General features: G+C 42.1%; 2 protein-coding genes across 3 annotated transcripts in view; one reads left to right on the forward strand and one right to left on the reverse strand.

Moving 5' to 3' along the window:
- Micu1 (Mitochondrial calcium uptake 1) overlaps positions 1-17,763 on the forward strand; it is a 274,642-nt gene that overhangs the window by 100,287 nt on the left and 156,592 nt on the right. The window lies entirely within an intron of this gene.
- LOC143347072 (activity-regulated cytoskeleton associated protein 1) lies at positions 6,851-7,851 on the reverse strand. The gene has a single exon (XM_076775942.1). The coding sequence runs from the start codon at positions 7,844-7,846 to the stop codon at positions 6,851-6,853; it is 996 nt and encodes a 331-aa protein (XP_076632057.1). The 5' UTR covers positions 7,847-7,851.

Here is a 17,763-nt window from a genome sequence, read left to right on the forward strand (position 1 = left end):
CCTCCAGTCCACTATATTTCCTCCAATAGTATTTGCTGTACCGCTAAAAGAGTCGTCAAGATCTCCTACCCAATCAGCATCGGTCCATATGTCGCCTTAATATCTTCCCTCCAGGCTGCGCGGATGCCCAGCAATATGGTGGGAAACACCTTCGTCCATTGCACCTGCCGATGACATCGAATGGCTGCCTTCATCTGGCGGTGCAAACGCTCCACCATGCCATTGGTCGCCGAATGGTACGCAGTTGTCCTCAGGTGCGAGGTACCGAGAATCACTCTCGGTAACTCTTACACGACCGCTGATTGCAGCAATACGCGGAAATATCAGGCTAACGTGAACCTAAGTTCACCGCTGAAGGGAAATCTCGGTGATAACCAACGAGTTTCGCAGTCTTTAATCGGGTCGTACTCACGACCTAATTGATTAATTGGTTAATTCGACAAACGGAATCACGAGTGTTATGTTCCTGCCTCGCAATCCGAACCAGCAAGCCTATCGGTACGTCGTTTATCCGTGTAACGAAAGTTCGAAGAACTTGGAACTATTCGTTTCCCTAAGTGTCGTACGGAGCGTGATCGTGTACCGATGTGCTCGCGACAGGAACCAGCTTAAGAGTGACGGACGAGCACGTGCCACCAAAATGTACGCGCGAGAGGGGGAAACCTCTGACGCGCAGCGCTGTCGCCGTGATTCTTGTCCGTCTCTTTCTAACATATAATTGTTATACCTTCTCTATGCTCGAGCGTTAAATCGCTTGTTCGAAATTGAACATTACTGTATCGTTCGCGTGACTTTCAGAAAAACTTGAGAAGCGCGGTTTTTTCTGCTACCTGTTTGTTTCGAACAGCGGACGCGTCGACCTAGAATATTCTGGTCGGTCGTGCATGCCAAAAACAAAACGGTTAACGAATTATTTCAAGTTTGAATTAAAATCGAATTAACTCGATATTTAAGTAATACCCATTTTTTGCTGACAGCCAACTGCAACTAATCTCGCCTTGTATTTCAACTCTCTGTTTGACGTGTTATCTTTGATGGTGTATATCCATGTACTTCTGATTATATTTATATTAGACTCCTTAAAACTACTTTATTCTAGTCCGCGACACGGGAGACGACCGAAACTGCGTATTCCTGGCGTCTGCTCACAGTGCCCTCTCTCGATCTATCGAACCTACGCTAGCTTTCGCTACTACGCTAGTCATTGCACTATAGTTCGGTCTATCCTGATCAACGATTAACCTCAACCGTCACGCATACATAAGGGCTTCATTTCTTAAGGCTCATAAGACATAAATTCTTTCGAATAACAAGTGTAGGATCACACTGACCATGGGCTGACAAAAACCTTTGGTATTTCAAGGAACGAATATATTTAACAGTAAAGAAACAAATGAATACACAGATATGTTAGAGAAATGCCTCGAAACGCGCTTCTCCACGTCTCGACGAGAACTGCTCGATGCCGAACGTTCCTCAAGCTCGTCCACATTGTCTGCTATTGCATCGCTCGGACCACCTGAGTCCGCGTGAGTCCTTTATTCCCGCCACCAAACATTAAACGATGCCGCCGAACGCTCGCGGAACGAAGGCACACGGAAACGACACAGCCACGCACGAGAGCTTATCTTTTACGCGCGGCACTATAATTCACTCTCCTTTTCGGAACCCACATAAGGTACATACGTAAAAAACACATAATGTTGTAAACAACTACAAACATAATTCCCTCTAATGTCGCTTCACAGCACGCCTATTCTGTCGCCAAATTTTCAAATGTTTAATAGCTTCATCCGAACTGGTAGTAACTGCCGGGTAAATCTTTACAAATTTGGTATAAGCATCTATTACTTCAAAAATATATTTTTGCCAATTTCTGGTGCGCTCTAAAGGACCATAATAATCAATGTGCAGACAATAAAATGGCACAGACCCTTTATCTGTTCGCGATTGTGGAGTATGTAATGCACTTAATGCAGTTCATTATGAATTGTTTTATTTTTCGTTTTCTTTCGGGAAACCAGTAAACGCGAGACACGTAATCTAAAGTTTGTAAGGGAGGGTTACGTTTCCTGGAGGGGACGGCGAGGAAAACGGGAACGGATTGGGAGAGGATGGTGGTAAGGGGCAGATGGGGAAGGTGTGGGTGCTTAGAGAGACACTGGCAGCTTGGTGGATGCAGGTAGCCACGCTGGGTCCAGCGGAGGAACTCTTCTCCTTGGTTGGTATCCTCGAAACTGTTGATGATGTTCCGTAGTTGTTCGTCCCTGAGCTGGCTTTCGCGCAGCTCAGCGCTCCCCCTAGTCGGGAAGTCGATGCTGACTAAGCTTACCCTGCTTGGCTCCCCCTCGTCCTGGGGACTCGGGGACGGTCGCGAGAGGAAATCGGCGACCACGTTGGCCTTTCCTGGGGCGTAGTCGATGACCAGGTTGTAGGGCTGCAGTAATAGGGCCCATCGGGCCAGTCGTCTGCTGGGCGTTTTGAGGTCAAATAGCCATCGGAGTGGTTGGTGATCTGAGATTACCTGTATTTGTGCGCCTTCGATGTATCCCCGGAACTTGGAGATGCTCCAGATGACGGCCAATGTTTCCCGTTCCGTAGTGGAATAGTTTTTCTCCGCGGCCAATAGTAAGCGGCTTGCGTACTCGACCGGGTGCTCTTCCGGCGGGTCCCCCTGTAGCAGAACGGCTCCGATGGCGTACCCGCTGGCGTCGAAGCGGATTTTGTATAGTTTCGTGCCGTCCGCTGGTTAGAGGATTGGGGCCTCGGTCAACATCTTTTGGAGGCGTAGGAATGCCTCTTGTTGTTCCGGTTTCCAGGTCCAAGTGGCGTTTTTGCGCGTGAGACGCGTGAGGGGCTCCGCTGTCGCTGCGAAGTCCTTTATGAATCGGCGAAACCACGAGCAGGTTTGTACGAACCCCATGAGTTCTCGGAGGTTTCGGGGCTTCGGGCGGTCCAGGATCGCTTGGATCTTCTCGGGGTCGGGTTGAATTCCTCCGATTGAGATGATATGTCCCAGATATCGGATGTGGGAGCATGCGAATCGGCATTTTTCTCGATTCAACCGTAGTTTGAACGTCCGTAGGCGCTCAAATACCACTCGCAAATCGTTGCGGTGGTCTTCCCATGAGGCCGAGAAGACGAGGAGGTCGTCCAAGTATGCGACCATAGTTAGTCCGGAAAGATAGTGCTTGAATCGGTCCATGAGCCGCTGGAAGGTGGCCGGCGCGTTTTTAAGGCCGAACGGCATTCGTTGGAAACAGTATGTCCCAAAGGGGGTTGTGAATGCCGTTTTCTCCTGGTCTTGTTTCCTAACTGGTACTCGCCAATACCCGGCTTTTAGGTCCAGGGCTGTCATAACGGTCGGCTTCTGTGCCGAGTGCAGTAGATCGTCGATCCTCGGGAGGGGGTAGGCGTCCGTCGTGGTTATCGCGTTAAGACGGCGATAATCGACGCATACCCGTATTCCTCCGTCCCGTTTGTTGACCATTACCACGGGGGATGCCCATGGCGATTCGCATTCCGCGATTACGTCGTCTGCCAGCATTTGGTTTAGTTCTTCGCGGAGTGCGAGCTTCCTGGCTGGTGACAGGCGGTACGGGGGAACTGCGATTGGGGCGTTGTCGCCCGTTTCAATCCGATGTTCGGCGTGGTTTGTGGGGTCCCCACGGTTTTCGAACAGATCCCGGTGTTGTTCTAGGAGGGTGGCCAGCTCCTGCCTGGATTCCGAAAGGAGGGTTTGGGCCTCGTCTGCTCTGATCTCGGCTTCAACGGCCGCTAGTTCAGCGTATCCTGAGAAGCAGCGTTCAAATAACTCGTCGATAATTTCCCGATCGTCCTTCTCTTCGGTCGGCGGTGACGTTTGGCCCTTGTCCTGGCGGTGATTTTCCCGCTTCTGGTTGGCGCGGTGTCGCGCATCGATGGACATCAACGTGTCGTTGGGTGGGCGCTTCGTCCTTCGTGGCAGCTCCTCAATGCATGGTTCTGCATTAACACTATTCCTACCGACACTTCACGTATACCTATTCCTACCGCGGCCGGTCAAATGACCGGTCTTTCACAACTTATATTTTTCAATATTGAATGCAGACCAATAGCCAGCTTACTAGTATAAAAATATATTTTCTTTTATTCAAGAGTACATAAACTACATTTTATTCTTTTTCGTCGCACTTTTTACAAATGGGCTTCTCAACCGTACATTTTCCGCATACGTACTTTTTACATTTTATATAGATTTTATTCGCCTTATTATCTTTACAATAACTTATCTGACATGTTTTCCGTTCACAGGAACCTGTACTTGTACTTGCGATGGGTATTGGTTGATTTTTTTTGCCTATCTCTTGTTGGTATTCGATGGCAAGTTCTTCTACCAATTGGAATAGAAATTCCTGTCTTGTAATTTCTCCTCCCGTAGTTTCTTTATATAACACCCATGCATTTATCCCGGCTAAATCCAAGATATTAAAAAATACTTGCAAAGGCCATCTCCGTGATTTAGATTTTACCGAATAATTTCTGGCCATTTGGTCAGTCACATCTACGCCGAATTTGGTGCTATTATACAACTGAATTGTCTCCGGTGTTCGGGTGTCATTTTCTTCAATTTGTACGGAATTGTGCATTGAACTGAGAATTAGAACTTTTTTTCTTGGTTTGGCTTTGTAAACTGTCAACATACAATTATTTGAGCGATAGAGTTTGGTTGAGAAAAGTGCCATGTCGTCGTTTTTCAGTTTTGCCAGTCTTGGTAGTTCTTTTCTATTTGCTCTAATTGTCCCAACAATCGTAGTTTTTTTTGCTAAAAGTTTTGTTGCTAAAGGTAGGCTTGTAAAAAAGTTGTCCGTGGTTATATTTCTTCCAGATCCTACATACGGTTTTGCTAATTTCATAGTGACAAACTCTCCAAGAGGAACTGAGGGTTCTCTACTTTCATCTTTTCCCAAATATGGAAAGCCGTTTATTATATATTTGCTACGTACATCGGATGCTAACCAGAATTTTATACCAAATTTGTCCGGTTTATTGGGCATGTATCGAGTAAATCTACACCTTGCTTTCGTTGGAAACAATTGTTCGTCAATAGTAATATATGGCCCTGGTTTATAACAATTTTGACTGTTGTCAATAAACTTGTACCAAACTTCCGAAATCATAGCGAATTTATCGGTTTGTAAGCGTTGGCTTCGCTGATTTCTGTCGTCAAATCGAATAAATCTCATAATCTCCGTAAAGTCATGTCTACTCATAGTATTTGAGAAAAAAGGCGGGCCCCACTTTTTATTCTATAGAAGTGCTATATCTATATTCTTAGCCTCATATGCGCCGCGTGCATACAAAATTGCAAAAAATGCATATAACTTTGCAGTAGACAATTCCTATTTATATCCCAACACTCTAAATGCCTCTGTCTCTGTGCACTTTCTTATAAGTTCGATTATATTTTTATCAATTATCACAGAAAATGCCGTCCTAACTTCGCCTTTCATAATATTACTATACCCAGTCGGGCCTGATGTTTCCCTAAAAATATTATAACTAGGTGCTCTTCCAGGATTAGATCCTGTTTTTACTTCCTGCCAAACAGTTCCGTCCATCGCAATTTCTCTTACCTCTTCGTCATTCTCACTATCGGAACTAACTAAAACTCTCCTTCTCTTTCGTCGTCTGCATACGTTCGAAATATTCTCTTCGTTCTCATCGGTGTTCGAGTCGGTTTCAAGTGGATCATAATTTTCCGTATTGTCGATTTCCATATCCAGAATTTCTTGATCATCTTCAGAACATTCTGCATCGATATCATTTATTTTCTCTAATAATACATTCGCACTCCTCAAACGTCTTGACATTTTGAGGACAAATATTCAACGGAAAAAATAAAAACTAAAATATGAAAATGTAAATCAATATAGATAAAAAAAATCAATAAAAGATCAAATGTGAAACTTACTGCGACGTATTATTAGTCTTGTTCACTATTTTGAAAATGACACTTACAACACGTAATACGATATAAAATATTATAAAATAATAATAATAATAAAAGACTGCCAAGTATCCTCTTTGTGACTTTCACGTTTCGATGCACTCTGTTCGTGATGCAAGACTCTACTGATTTGAATTCGTGAGAAGACGTCTATATATTTCCTTCAGTTATGAGTTCATTTGTTTTCTGTCATAGTAGATAAGATTGTGTGAGAAAATTCGAGGAAGTGGACCGTATCAGATCAATCAAGCAAATAAACACTTCTAACCCGATGTCGAGCGAGAACTGCAAACACGAGGAAGTGCCGTAAACCATTTTCTGGAAGGCACTTATAGGATAAAATCATGCCACAAATACATTACCTTTCGTTTGTAACGAATTTATAGTTTTGGCATTGAGTCTAAGAGAAAAACTATTACAAAAATGTATAAATCGTACCACCGGTCAAAGACAAACTACAAATTTTTCTCAGAAAATAAACAATAAAAAAATAAGTGAATATTGAAAAATGTATCATACATATATATGAGGAAAAGTCATAAAGTTTAAAGGCGATTCGCTTACGTTGAATGTAGGAAATTCCAATTGAAAATTTAAAAACGATCATTTGACCGATCCCGGTAGGAATAGTGTTAAACAGATATTGCCAATCTGGTCGGTCGATGAAGTGCCATGCTTTCTGCGGTATATTGATAACCACCCCGGCCATTTCCAAGAAGTCCATTCCTAGGAGGGTCCTATTTTCTTCCGCTTCTGGGAGTACGATAAATGGTGCTTTGATTGTGCGGCCATTTAATGATACTGTGAGGTGGGCTCCTAGGATGGTCCTGGTCCGTGTGTGTCCGTCTGCTAAGGCAATTCTCATCGTGCTTTGTTGGAAGCATACTCCGCTGTCCGCAAGCACCTTATGTAGCCCTTTGCTCGCAATGCTGGTTTTTGCCCCTGTGTCGAAGAAGGCGTACCCTGAGTGACCATGTATACGTACCGTGGCTGATGGTCGCGAGCGTTGCTGTGTGGCGGACAATGCGCAAAATTCGGCTGGTTCGATGCTGGATAATTGGGCTTGTCTACAGGTGGGGCAACGGCTTCGTATATAGCCCGGTTTCCCGCAGCCATAACACCGAACGGTGGTTGGTGCTGGCTGTGCCGGTTGCGTCTCGGTGTCGTGGTTTGTTCCCGACGTTTTCTTCGGCATTCTTCTGCGGAGTGCCCGTCCTTCCTACAGTAGGTACACCTCACACGATTCCTGGTTGGTGGCGGCTCTCTTTTGGCTGTTTGCTGACTGGACTCGCGTTCCTGTTCAAGGGCCTCTATATCCCTTGCCCTCTGAGTGAGGTCGTCAAATGTTGCCACGCTGCTTCGCGGTATTTTGTCCCTCAGACTCAGTTTTAGGAGCGCGTACACCATATCTAGTTGAATCCCTTCCTCATGGTGGTGTGGAAGCTCGGCCAGCAGGGCCCTTTTCCCCGCTAGGAAGGCGTCTGTGGAGATGCGGCCATCTTGCTTGGTTACAAACAATTCTGCATATATCGTAGGGGCCGACCGACGTGGTGCGTGCTGCTGCTGTAGGGCGTCCATGGCCTGGCGCCATGTTGTGTGGTTCCTCTTTACGCCTTGCCACCAGATGGCAGCTTCTCCTTCGAGGAGAAGCGGGAGTCCCTTCACCGCGTTGCCGTCTGTAATGTTCTCGATGTCCCTAAATATCGGGGCGGTGGCTACGAACTCCTCTAGTCGTTGTCTGCAGCATGTCCCGTCGTATCTCGCCGTACAGCGGGCGAAACTTCCTTGCGAAGTGGCGGCAGGCGCGTCCATGCGCCGCGTTGCGCTGAGCAGGCGCAGGAGCTGCTCCTCCGTCATTTGGATTGCCATGTTTCTGGGGCTTCTTCTAGGCGTCTCGATGTCCGTTTTCGTACGGAGGCTCCTACTCCGGTGGGAAGCCGTGGTGTCCTCTTTTCCTCGTCCGGGCGTTGGTCGAAAACTCCTTGTTTTCGCCCGGGAACGGATTGGGAGAGGATGGTGGTAAGGGGCAGATGGGGAAGGTGTGGGTGCTTAGAGAGACACTGGCAGCTTGGTGGATGCAGGAGTCAGCCCGGAGGTGGACTCGTGTTTATTTAGCTTCTTGTATAAAGGTCCGACGTCGGAGGTTGTTAGACTTTGGCCCAGTGCGCGGGGCATTGAGTAGTCCTTCCGGAACGGTGGTGGGGCGCTCTCCTGCACATCCGCGTAGGAGCCGGCACTGAGGAGCTTCTCTGACTTAGTCGGATAGAGACTGTCGAACATGGGCCTGAGGGCCCGTATTTATACTCGGGGTAGCGCGCTAGCGCTGACCTGGGCCGCCGCTGATTGGTCGCGACCCTTTCTATTTTTAACGTTACCTGAGTATTTTGGCGAGAGCTACGTCGGTGTTTTATCCTAGTTAAAACTAAGGGCGCGGGGAATTGGCGAAAGTCGCGTCGTCGTTCTTATATCTATTATGTCGCGTTACAAATGTATAAAGTGAGGAATTACCTGCAGCGTTCCCACAAACACATTTAGAAATGTTTGCGTCTTGCCTGGCGTTTGTGTGCAGCATCTTGAGTATCATTCTTAAGTGTCCAGCAATAATCTGAAAGCATTGTAGTGATCTTCTTCCCCTGATATCGCTTTTCTATGGCGGAAATATCTTGATGGAAGCGTTCTCCATGCTCGTCACTCACATCAACAAGGTTTGGAGGGAAAAAATCCAAATGTGAATGTAGAAAATGTAATTTTAAGGACATGTTGCAGCCCAGATTTTCGCAGTTTTTTAATAATTTATTTACAATAGTAACATAGTTCTTGGATCTTTGTTTGCCTAAGAAACTTTGTGTCGTCTTAATAAACGAAAGCCATACCGCTTTTTCCAAATTATTTAATAATGTAGTAAAATTATCGTTTTTCATTAATTGTTTAATTTGAGGACCGATAAATATCCCCTCCTTTATTTTTGCATCGGATATAGAGGGAAATTTTTTTTTTAAATAAGCGAAGCCGGGCCCTGATTTATCCATTGCTTTAACAAAGTTTTTCATTATTCCTAATTTTATGTGCAGTGGTGGTAAATATACTTTTTTAGGGTCGATTAAGTTATGATGTTGTACGTTTTTTTCGCCTGGCATTAACTGCTGTCGTGGTGACCAATCTTTTTTCGTATAGTGTTGTTTCCTATCCCTACTGTCCCACTCACAAAGGAAACAGCAATGCTTCGTATAACCCAGCTGAAGGCCCAGTAATATTGCAATTACTTTTAAGTCCTCACACACATTCCAATTGTATTTGTTATATTGGATTCTATTCAAAACTATTTTTAGGCTTTCATATGATTCTTTCATATTTGCTGAATATGCAACTGGAATAGATGAATGTATGTTTCCAATATGTAGTAAAACTGCTTTTAAACTGTATTTTGATGAGTCTATAAATAGCCTCCATTCCTTTGGATCATGTTTAAAACCCAGATTTTTTATTAATTCATCTACATCAGTGCAAACACAAAGCTTTTCATGCATTTGAAAGAATTGTTCAAAATTATGTTGCCGTGTTCTAAAATACGTCACTTTGGTTGCTTTATTTAACAAATTCCATTCCTGTAGACGAGATGCTAAAAGCTCTGCTTAATTTTTTGATAAATTCAAGTCTCGCACGAGATCGTTAAGGTCGGATTGAGTTAAAAGATGCGGTTCTTTCGATGATGCTGCACACTCTATTTCATAATTTTCTGTCTCTTCAATTGTTGTTCCGGCTTAATCTTCTGCAATATTCTGGCGTGTATGAGAATTAATTGATGGTGGTGACGATACAGATACTATTGGGCGAGTGGCGGAAGGTACATTTGGGTATATAATTTTCTTCTTCCCTTTCTTATTAAATCCACTAAGTTTGCATAAACAAAAGTAATAGTCTGCAACATGATCGCTTGGTTCTCTCCATACCATTGGAATTGTGAATGGTAGACTCCTCTTTTCCAAGCTAAAAGTGCGGAGGCACAACGTTGGCAACAAATATGCGGTGCCCAATATTTATCTTGGTCACCAAGCTTATATCCAAAGTATTGTTCATACGCATATTCTATTTTAGAAGTTATTTTGCGGTGACTCGATTTCACTACCACTTCCCCACAAACGTAGCAAAAAGAGTTTCGGTCATTCTTGCATTTTCGTGACATTGTAAATGTACAATGGTACATTGTACTAAAAAACACTACGTTAAATTAATCGTAACACAACACTACTATATAACTACACTGAACTAAATACTATATTACGCTACACTATATACCCTAAAAATACTAGACTACGATATATGCGTATATAGTCAAAAAATGTTAAAAAGCATCTAAGTGCACTATAAATGACAAATATGTTCACTGAACATGATTTATCTAGTGGAAATGAAATCTTTCTGAATTCATCAGCATGACTATTCCGAACGATTTCAAAGACAAAACTGAGCTCTCTAAACCAAAACGGAACACTGGGGCCTAAAACACTTGAAGATTTTTCTCTGAATGTATCAATTGTTAAGGAGAAGCGTCAAGAGATATTTGTGTTTTAAACGAATACTCTGGAATAAGAAGTATTAAAATTTGGTAAAAGCAATAGATAAATCAATGCTTTGGGTTTTTTTATGCGAAAAAGAAATTTAACCCATGTGTAATGCTACAATAAAGGAAAGCATGTTTGCAACCTATACAGTACACTTTTGCAAATACATTTCTGCAATAGAAAAACAATAGTACTTTCAAGAGATGATTGTAACGATTGCAGATTGTTAAATATGTATATACGAAATATAATACAGATGTAACACACAAACATTTATGTAGATGATGTTACTTCATTTTAATTATTACAATTTTTTTACAGCTAGCTTCCGCAAATTTTATCTAAAATTTGTATATAAATATGTTAGCCACGACATATTTTGAAGGGTCGTTGCTGGCAGTTGGCCTGGCACTATTTGATTTTAAGGCAATTTATGTCAAGTATGCCAGCACTCGCCTTCCCCATTCCGTAGCCAGATCCTTCAGGACAAAGTCTTTATTTTTTCGCCAATACAACGTCGAGTCATCTGCCTCTTTCCATCCATAAACAATTAATACCTCGATACGTGACAGCTGGAGACCCAACGTGGTCGTCCGCTGTCGCGTCGCCTGCCGCCAGAACTGTTTAGTCTCATTCACTCTTTAGGCCACATGTACCTCAAAACCCTGTTATAAATCTATCATAGACAAAGCGTCCTTCGGTTGTCCTTACCTTGAACTCTCTTGAAAAATACATTGCCGCCACCAAGTACATAAACTGCGTGTGGTCAGTGAGCATGAATATCGAGGGTTCGATTGTTTAAAATAAAAGAGCTGTGGATGGCAAGCAATTGATGATTGGGTTGCCTTACAGAATAGGAATAATGTATACAGGGTGTCCCGTAAATAGTGTAAGAGCCGGAAATGTGGGGTAGCTGAGACGATTCTGAACAACAATTTCCTTTGCAAAAATGTCGGATGGAGCTTCGTTTTTGAATTATTAACGAAAAACACTGACGAATCACGGCGCGCGCCTGCCGCGCGTTCAGGGCCGTCCGAACTAAGAGAGCCACCGTGTCGGGTAGGTAGCAAGATGTGCATCGGAGATACGTCGAGGAACGAATACAAATAATTAGAAATACTACCACTGCAACTGTTACCTCTGCGGATTGGATAAATCAACCAGCTAAATCGAATTTATTAATTATTTGTATTCGCTGTTTCCAAGGAAGAAGGAATAAAATGTGGGAAGATGCTCTCGGAATTTTTAGGAAATTAATTCTTCGCACCTGAATGACGCTTCTCGCCAGAGTGTGTTAAAATTAAAATAAGAATTATTTTCAGAAAATTAAAATAAATACGGTAAGAACCATTTGTAATCGTTTGTTATTAAAAACTGTACTGAAGAAGCAGGCTGGATTTGTGCGTACCGAAACATTCTTCGCATGCAAGGGATTAATAGAGAATTAATTGAAATTCGCCTTACCCATTTACTTGCAAGTTGCAATAGGGCCGGTTAGTGCACCCCTGTCAATCATGGAAAGGTCGAAGACCCCAATAAAAATCAGCTGATGGGACGGCCCGGTCACTGCACTCGCTTCTTACCCCGAAAACACTTCACAGCACGGTCACTAGCACTTTTCACTTTTACATTTTCGGGGTAAGAAGCGGGTGCAGTGACCGGGCCGTCCCATCAGCTGATTTTTATTGGGGTCTTCGACCTTTCCATGATCGACAGGAGTGCACTAAACGGGCCTTATTGTCAGCGCAGCAGAGCAACTTGCTAGTAAATGGGTAAGTCGAATTTCAATTATTTCTCTATTAAAGCCTTTGCATTCGAGGAATGTTTCGGTATGCACAAATCCAGTCTGCTTTTCCAGTACAGTTTTTAATAACAAACGATTACAAATGGTTCTTATCGTATTTATTTTAATTTTCTGAAAATAATTCTTATTTTAATTTTAACACACTGGCGAGAAGCGTTACTCAGGTGCGAAGAATTAATTTCCTAAAAATTCCGAGAGTATCTTCCCACATTTTATTCCTTCTTCCTTGGAAACAGCGAATACAAATAATTAATAAATTCGATTTAGCTGGCTGATTTATCCAATCAGCAGAGGTAACAGTTGCAGTGGTAGTATTTTTAATTATTTGTATTCGTTCCTCGACGTATCTCCGATGCACATCTTGCTACCTACCCGACACGGTGGCTCTCTTAGTTCGGACGGCCCTGAGCGCGCGGCAGGCACGCGCTGTGATTCGTCAGTGTTTTTCGTTAATAATTCAAAAACGAAGCTCCATCCGACATTTTTGCAAAGGAAATTGTTGTTCAGAATCGTCTCAGCTACCCCACATTTCCGGCTCTTACACTATTTACGGGACACCCTGTATACCTAAAAGGAGTTGATCACGGAGTGTGAAAGACAAGCTTATCTTTTGGTAAAAGAAGTGTGAATAGCAAGGATTTACTCCAGATCTTTCTTAGAAAAGCGTACATGTTCGAGTGATTCCATTGATGGATTTACATGAATTTCGAAAATATAATTCAGTGATTAGTATCATACAGTGTACAACAATATTAAGCAATAAAAGTTACAAAAATAAAATCAAACATATTATGTACGGAGTGCATACCCTATTGTACCATTATACCAGTTTCGCTTGTAGATAGCTACGGCACTGCCGCGCTGAGATAGGCAAACAATGGTCGCGTGGCGGTAAAACGTCGTGCACGCGTTGCCGATAAACATTTTTTCGACCTGTGACAATTGAAAACGGCTTCTACACTTCTGTTGGACAGTTTCTTCTTTAGAAATGTCTACTGAATCAAATCCTGTGTATAGTTTTCGTGTTAGGTAAAGAATTGTTCGTAAATATGCAAAAGTATTGTGCATAAAGTGCGTACTTGGACACTTTTTCAAACTTTGGCGATCATTTACAATCGTTCAAAAGCACAAAATATTATAACTATTGATGTTAGCATATTCAGGAATCTCTCCTCTATCTTTTAAGACTAAGTGGAACTTTCTGATGTTTTTAATTTTCGCGTAATACCTCGTTTTTGCTCAAAATTGAGCGTTTTTACAAAAACTCGTGTTTTTTGAAAACTGAGGGTGATACAGCAATTCCATTTTCAGATTCGTATTTAGGAAACAGAGCTCTACAAGAATCACCTAGTGGTCATAAGAAAACAGAATTCATGTTGAACAGTGTAATCACCGGCCATTCGATATTGTCCGGATTTCTTTTTAATCAACACGATTGGACTACAATATTGAGATATACTTGGGCGAATAATTTTTCTTTCTAATAAGCCCTTAATTATGGTTTCAACCGCGTTTTTCTCACAATACGACAAACGTCTCGGATTGTAATAAAATGGCTGGTGATTTTGTTTAAGTACCAGCTTCAACTCTAATTTTGTAGCTGCTAACTCTGGTCTTTCTGGTTATACATAATATTCACTAATAATATCCTGAACCTTATTTCGCGATTCCCAATCTATCTCATCAATTTTAATGTGCGTCGATAAACTATCAGCATTGTTTTCTTCAATTACCTCAATTTTAAAAATTTCTGACATTGGATAATTGTCGTCTTCCGATCTAACTTTACGCCGAATCCGAACCGTTTTTCCCAACGTTATTTCTATCTTATCATTCGTAATAAAGTCTCTACCTAATAAACAAGTAACGCCCTATAACATGTATTGTTGGCGCAGTGAGTAAAACAAACTGATTGCACATAATAAACGATAATATATTTAATGGAAATACACAGTAGGAATAATATATCTAGGTATGTTAATTATTAGTAACATAATGCAAACAAAGTATTTTACGTTTTCCTAACGCACGCGGCGCATACAGCGAGCACGACAAGACAGGGGAGAGCGCAGCCCGACGGTGGGCCTCCATAACACGCGCTTTTCATTTGTTCCACGCGCGCGAATTATAACTAGTCTACAATTCCTCACTTTATAATTCGTTCGCGGATGTCAATCCTAGCCCTTTAGTGGCTTTCGAATGCAAGTTTTTGCCCAAATCCTTTGTAAGTATAATGACCTTGTTATTGGAAGAGGCAACGTACTTCAAGCAGACAATACCATGGTCAATTGCTTGCCTTACATAGTGATATGCGATGTCAATATGTTTGGTTTTTGATCTTTTTATTCGATTATTCGCGAAATCAATTGCCGCTCGATTATCGCACCATACAGTATAAGGTAGCTTTGTCCAGTTTTCCAAGCCTAACTCTCCAATCAGTGACTTTGCCCAGCTAGCTTCCTTTGCGGCTGTTGACAGGGCTATATACTCCGCTTCCATTATAGATGTGGATATACATTTTTGTTTCGATGTTCTCCAGTCCACTAGATTTCCTCCAATAGTAACTGCTGTACCACTAAAGGAGTGCCTGTCGTCAACATCTCCTGCCCAATCAGCATCGGTCCATATTTCTAGCGCTGCTGCTCCTTTTTCATATTTTAAACACAAGTCGGAGGTTTCACTCAGGTGTCTTAATACTCTCCTTGCCTCCGTCCAATGTACTTTTCCTGGATTAGAAGTAAATTGCGCTAATTTTGTCACTGCATAAGCAATATCTGGTCTAGTGTTCCGCGCTACATACATTAGCGAACCTATCAATTCGCGATAAGGCATGTTCATCATTTCTGCTTTTTCCCTTTCACTAGCAGGACAGTCTTCTTTGGTCAACTTAATTCCTGGTTCTAGTGGTGTATAAGCTGGTCGACAATCTGACATTCCGTATCCTTTTATCAAAGTGTGAATGTAAGCTTTCTGGCTCAATATAAGAGCACCCTCCTCTTGGTACACTCCGATCCCCAAAAAGAAAGAAATCCGCCCTAGATCTCGTACTTCGTATTGTTGGCTTATCTTGGTGACTATCTTATCCAGTGTATTGTGATCCTTGGCGAATACCAGTAGGTCGTCAACGTACACGACTACGAAGGTGCAAGAGTCAGACTTATATAAACAACCACACGACGATTGTCTCATGAATTCAATCTTACGAAGATATGTGTCCAACTCTTCATTCCAGTTATGTCCACTCTGTTTAAGGCCATAAATAGGTCTACGAAGTCTTACTATTCTTGTCTTTTCACCCTCACTAACCGTTTGTACCTTCATATAAATTTCTTCTTTAAGGCTTCCATTTAGGTACGCGCACTTTACGTCGATGTGTCTGTTTTTCAATCCGTAAATTACTGAAAGCGCTAATAGGTATCTCACCACTCCAAAATTGACAACCGGAGCATAAGTTTTATCATAATCAACTCCTTGCTTCTGTCCGAAACCCTGGGTTACTAGTCGTGCCTTATATCGGACACCTTGGCCATTTGCCTTCACCTTGAAAACCCATTTGCTTCCTATGCATGTCTTTCCTGGTGGTAAGTTCGCATCTTCCCATGTCTTTAGTCATTCCAAATTTTCTATCTTTTTGTTAAGGGGTTGAGCAAAATGATTTTAATTTGGTGAAAGAAACTTTCTACTATGCTCAACTTCACACGTTAACGTTAATGACGAGTGAATGTTTGTAGGATACGGAAAGTAAACGTTTGAATCACAATCAGTGGAATATTATAACAACCAATAACTGTTTATTATAAGTCGGATAGCCGAAATGTACAAAGTCTTGAATCTACTATTGATCAGTGATGTTTGAGTGTCAATTTTTGTCTGCTGTCTCGGCCAAGGTTGTCCAAGAAGCTAACCTCGCCATGGGCGTACCCAAGGCCATGGGAGGCAGCATCGGTCTTCGATTGGTCAAAATTGTTTATAATACAGACCAATCAGTTTGAAGGCGATGTTGGTCGGTGGAAGGCAGCATGTTACGGGTATTTTTAATAATTTTCCCTCGTCTGTGGTTTTCCGCGTAGCGGCTACGGGCCCAGGTCAACGCTTGGTGCCCAGATGTTTCCTACGATACCTGACTCGCCATAAAACATTTGGCACCGGTTTTCGATGTTATTGCATATTTACACACGTTATTTCTTTCTTTCTCACACTACAACCTATACATGTGTATATCATATGACCAGGGAAGATCTGTCGGCCAAGCATGAGATATATCATTTTACTCTAAATGGGTATTAACGCCATAAAATAGTATCAGTGGATGTATAAAGCAGTGGTTCTTATTACGCACTAAACAAACAGTAAACAATTAATCATATATGTATATATAATTCTTTAAACTATCATTCATGCACTCTGCACTTTTTTATCGTCATTATATCGTGTGGAACGTCATTTTATATTTTTGTACGCTCAACAATAGCTCTGTATCAAATTATGAGTTATTTTTTGCGAAGCTCTGCTCTATACAGTGGCGTGCAAAAGTTCCCGGCCAGATGGTTTTTGCGATTTTTCTTTCAAAAGAAAAGCGTTAAGAAATTTTTATTACTATCATATATAAGGGCATATTACGTGAAAGGATACTACAAAACAAATTGGCGCTATTTATTTTTCTTAGGTGTTTATTTGCAGAATAAGTAAATTAACATGTTCAAAAGTTCCCGGCCAGTGTGTTTAATAAAAAAAATAGTTTAGCGATACATTATTTAACATATTATGACTAATATTTCGTAGCCATGCCTTTTGCAGCAATAACAGCAACACAGCGACGAGGCATGGATTCAATTAACCGAGTAATGTAGTCGTGTGGTATTTTGTTCCACTCTTCTATTAAATTTTGAAAAAATTGTTTCTTATTAGAACTCCATTCAAGAATTTCTTGAGCTTACGCGCGAATGTATAATCCATGACTGTCAGTATTCAGAGGGGTTGATTCTGGAATGAAGCTTTTATAGCTCTCGATCGGTAATGTCTTCTGAGCTGCAATGCTTAGACACGCATACATACCTTCTTTCTTTCGATATCTATAGTCAAAAAAAATAAACGAGGGGGCATCATCAAAGAAGCCTCCTAACTGAAACACGAATACTGGTGAGCCGAAATGAGACGAAATTACCTTCGCAATTCGTATTTGTTCGAAAATTGAAGCGCGAACGAAATCGAAAGCATATTTAGCTTCCAGTTGGGCGCGCCTTCTGGTCAGATGGTGATCAGTCACGCACGTGGAAGAAGAGGAGGCTGAAGTCTCCGAATCTGTTGAAGCAGACTTCCTTACTTCGTTTCTAAGCATTTCCGGGCCAATACTTAAACACCAGAAGAAAAAACATTATCGCTCCGATTGCAAAGATGATCCATCCACA

Source organism: Colletes latitarsis, chromosome 2 (genome assembly GCF_051014445.1).
Source record: "Colletes latitarsis isolate SP2378_abdomen chromosome 2, iyColLati1, whole genome shotgun sequence".
Taxonomy (NCBI): domain Eukaryota; kingdom Metazoa; phylum Arthropoda; class Insecta; order Hymenoptera; family Colletidae; genus Colletes; species Colletes latitarsis.

Bases quoted from the DNA above. Each gene is read 5' to 3' on its own strand.
- LOC143347072 (XM_076775942.1), bottom strand. From the start codon at position 7,846: ATGACGGAGGAGCAGCTCCTGCGCCTGCTCAGCGCAACGCGGCGCATG.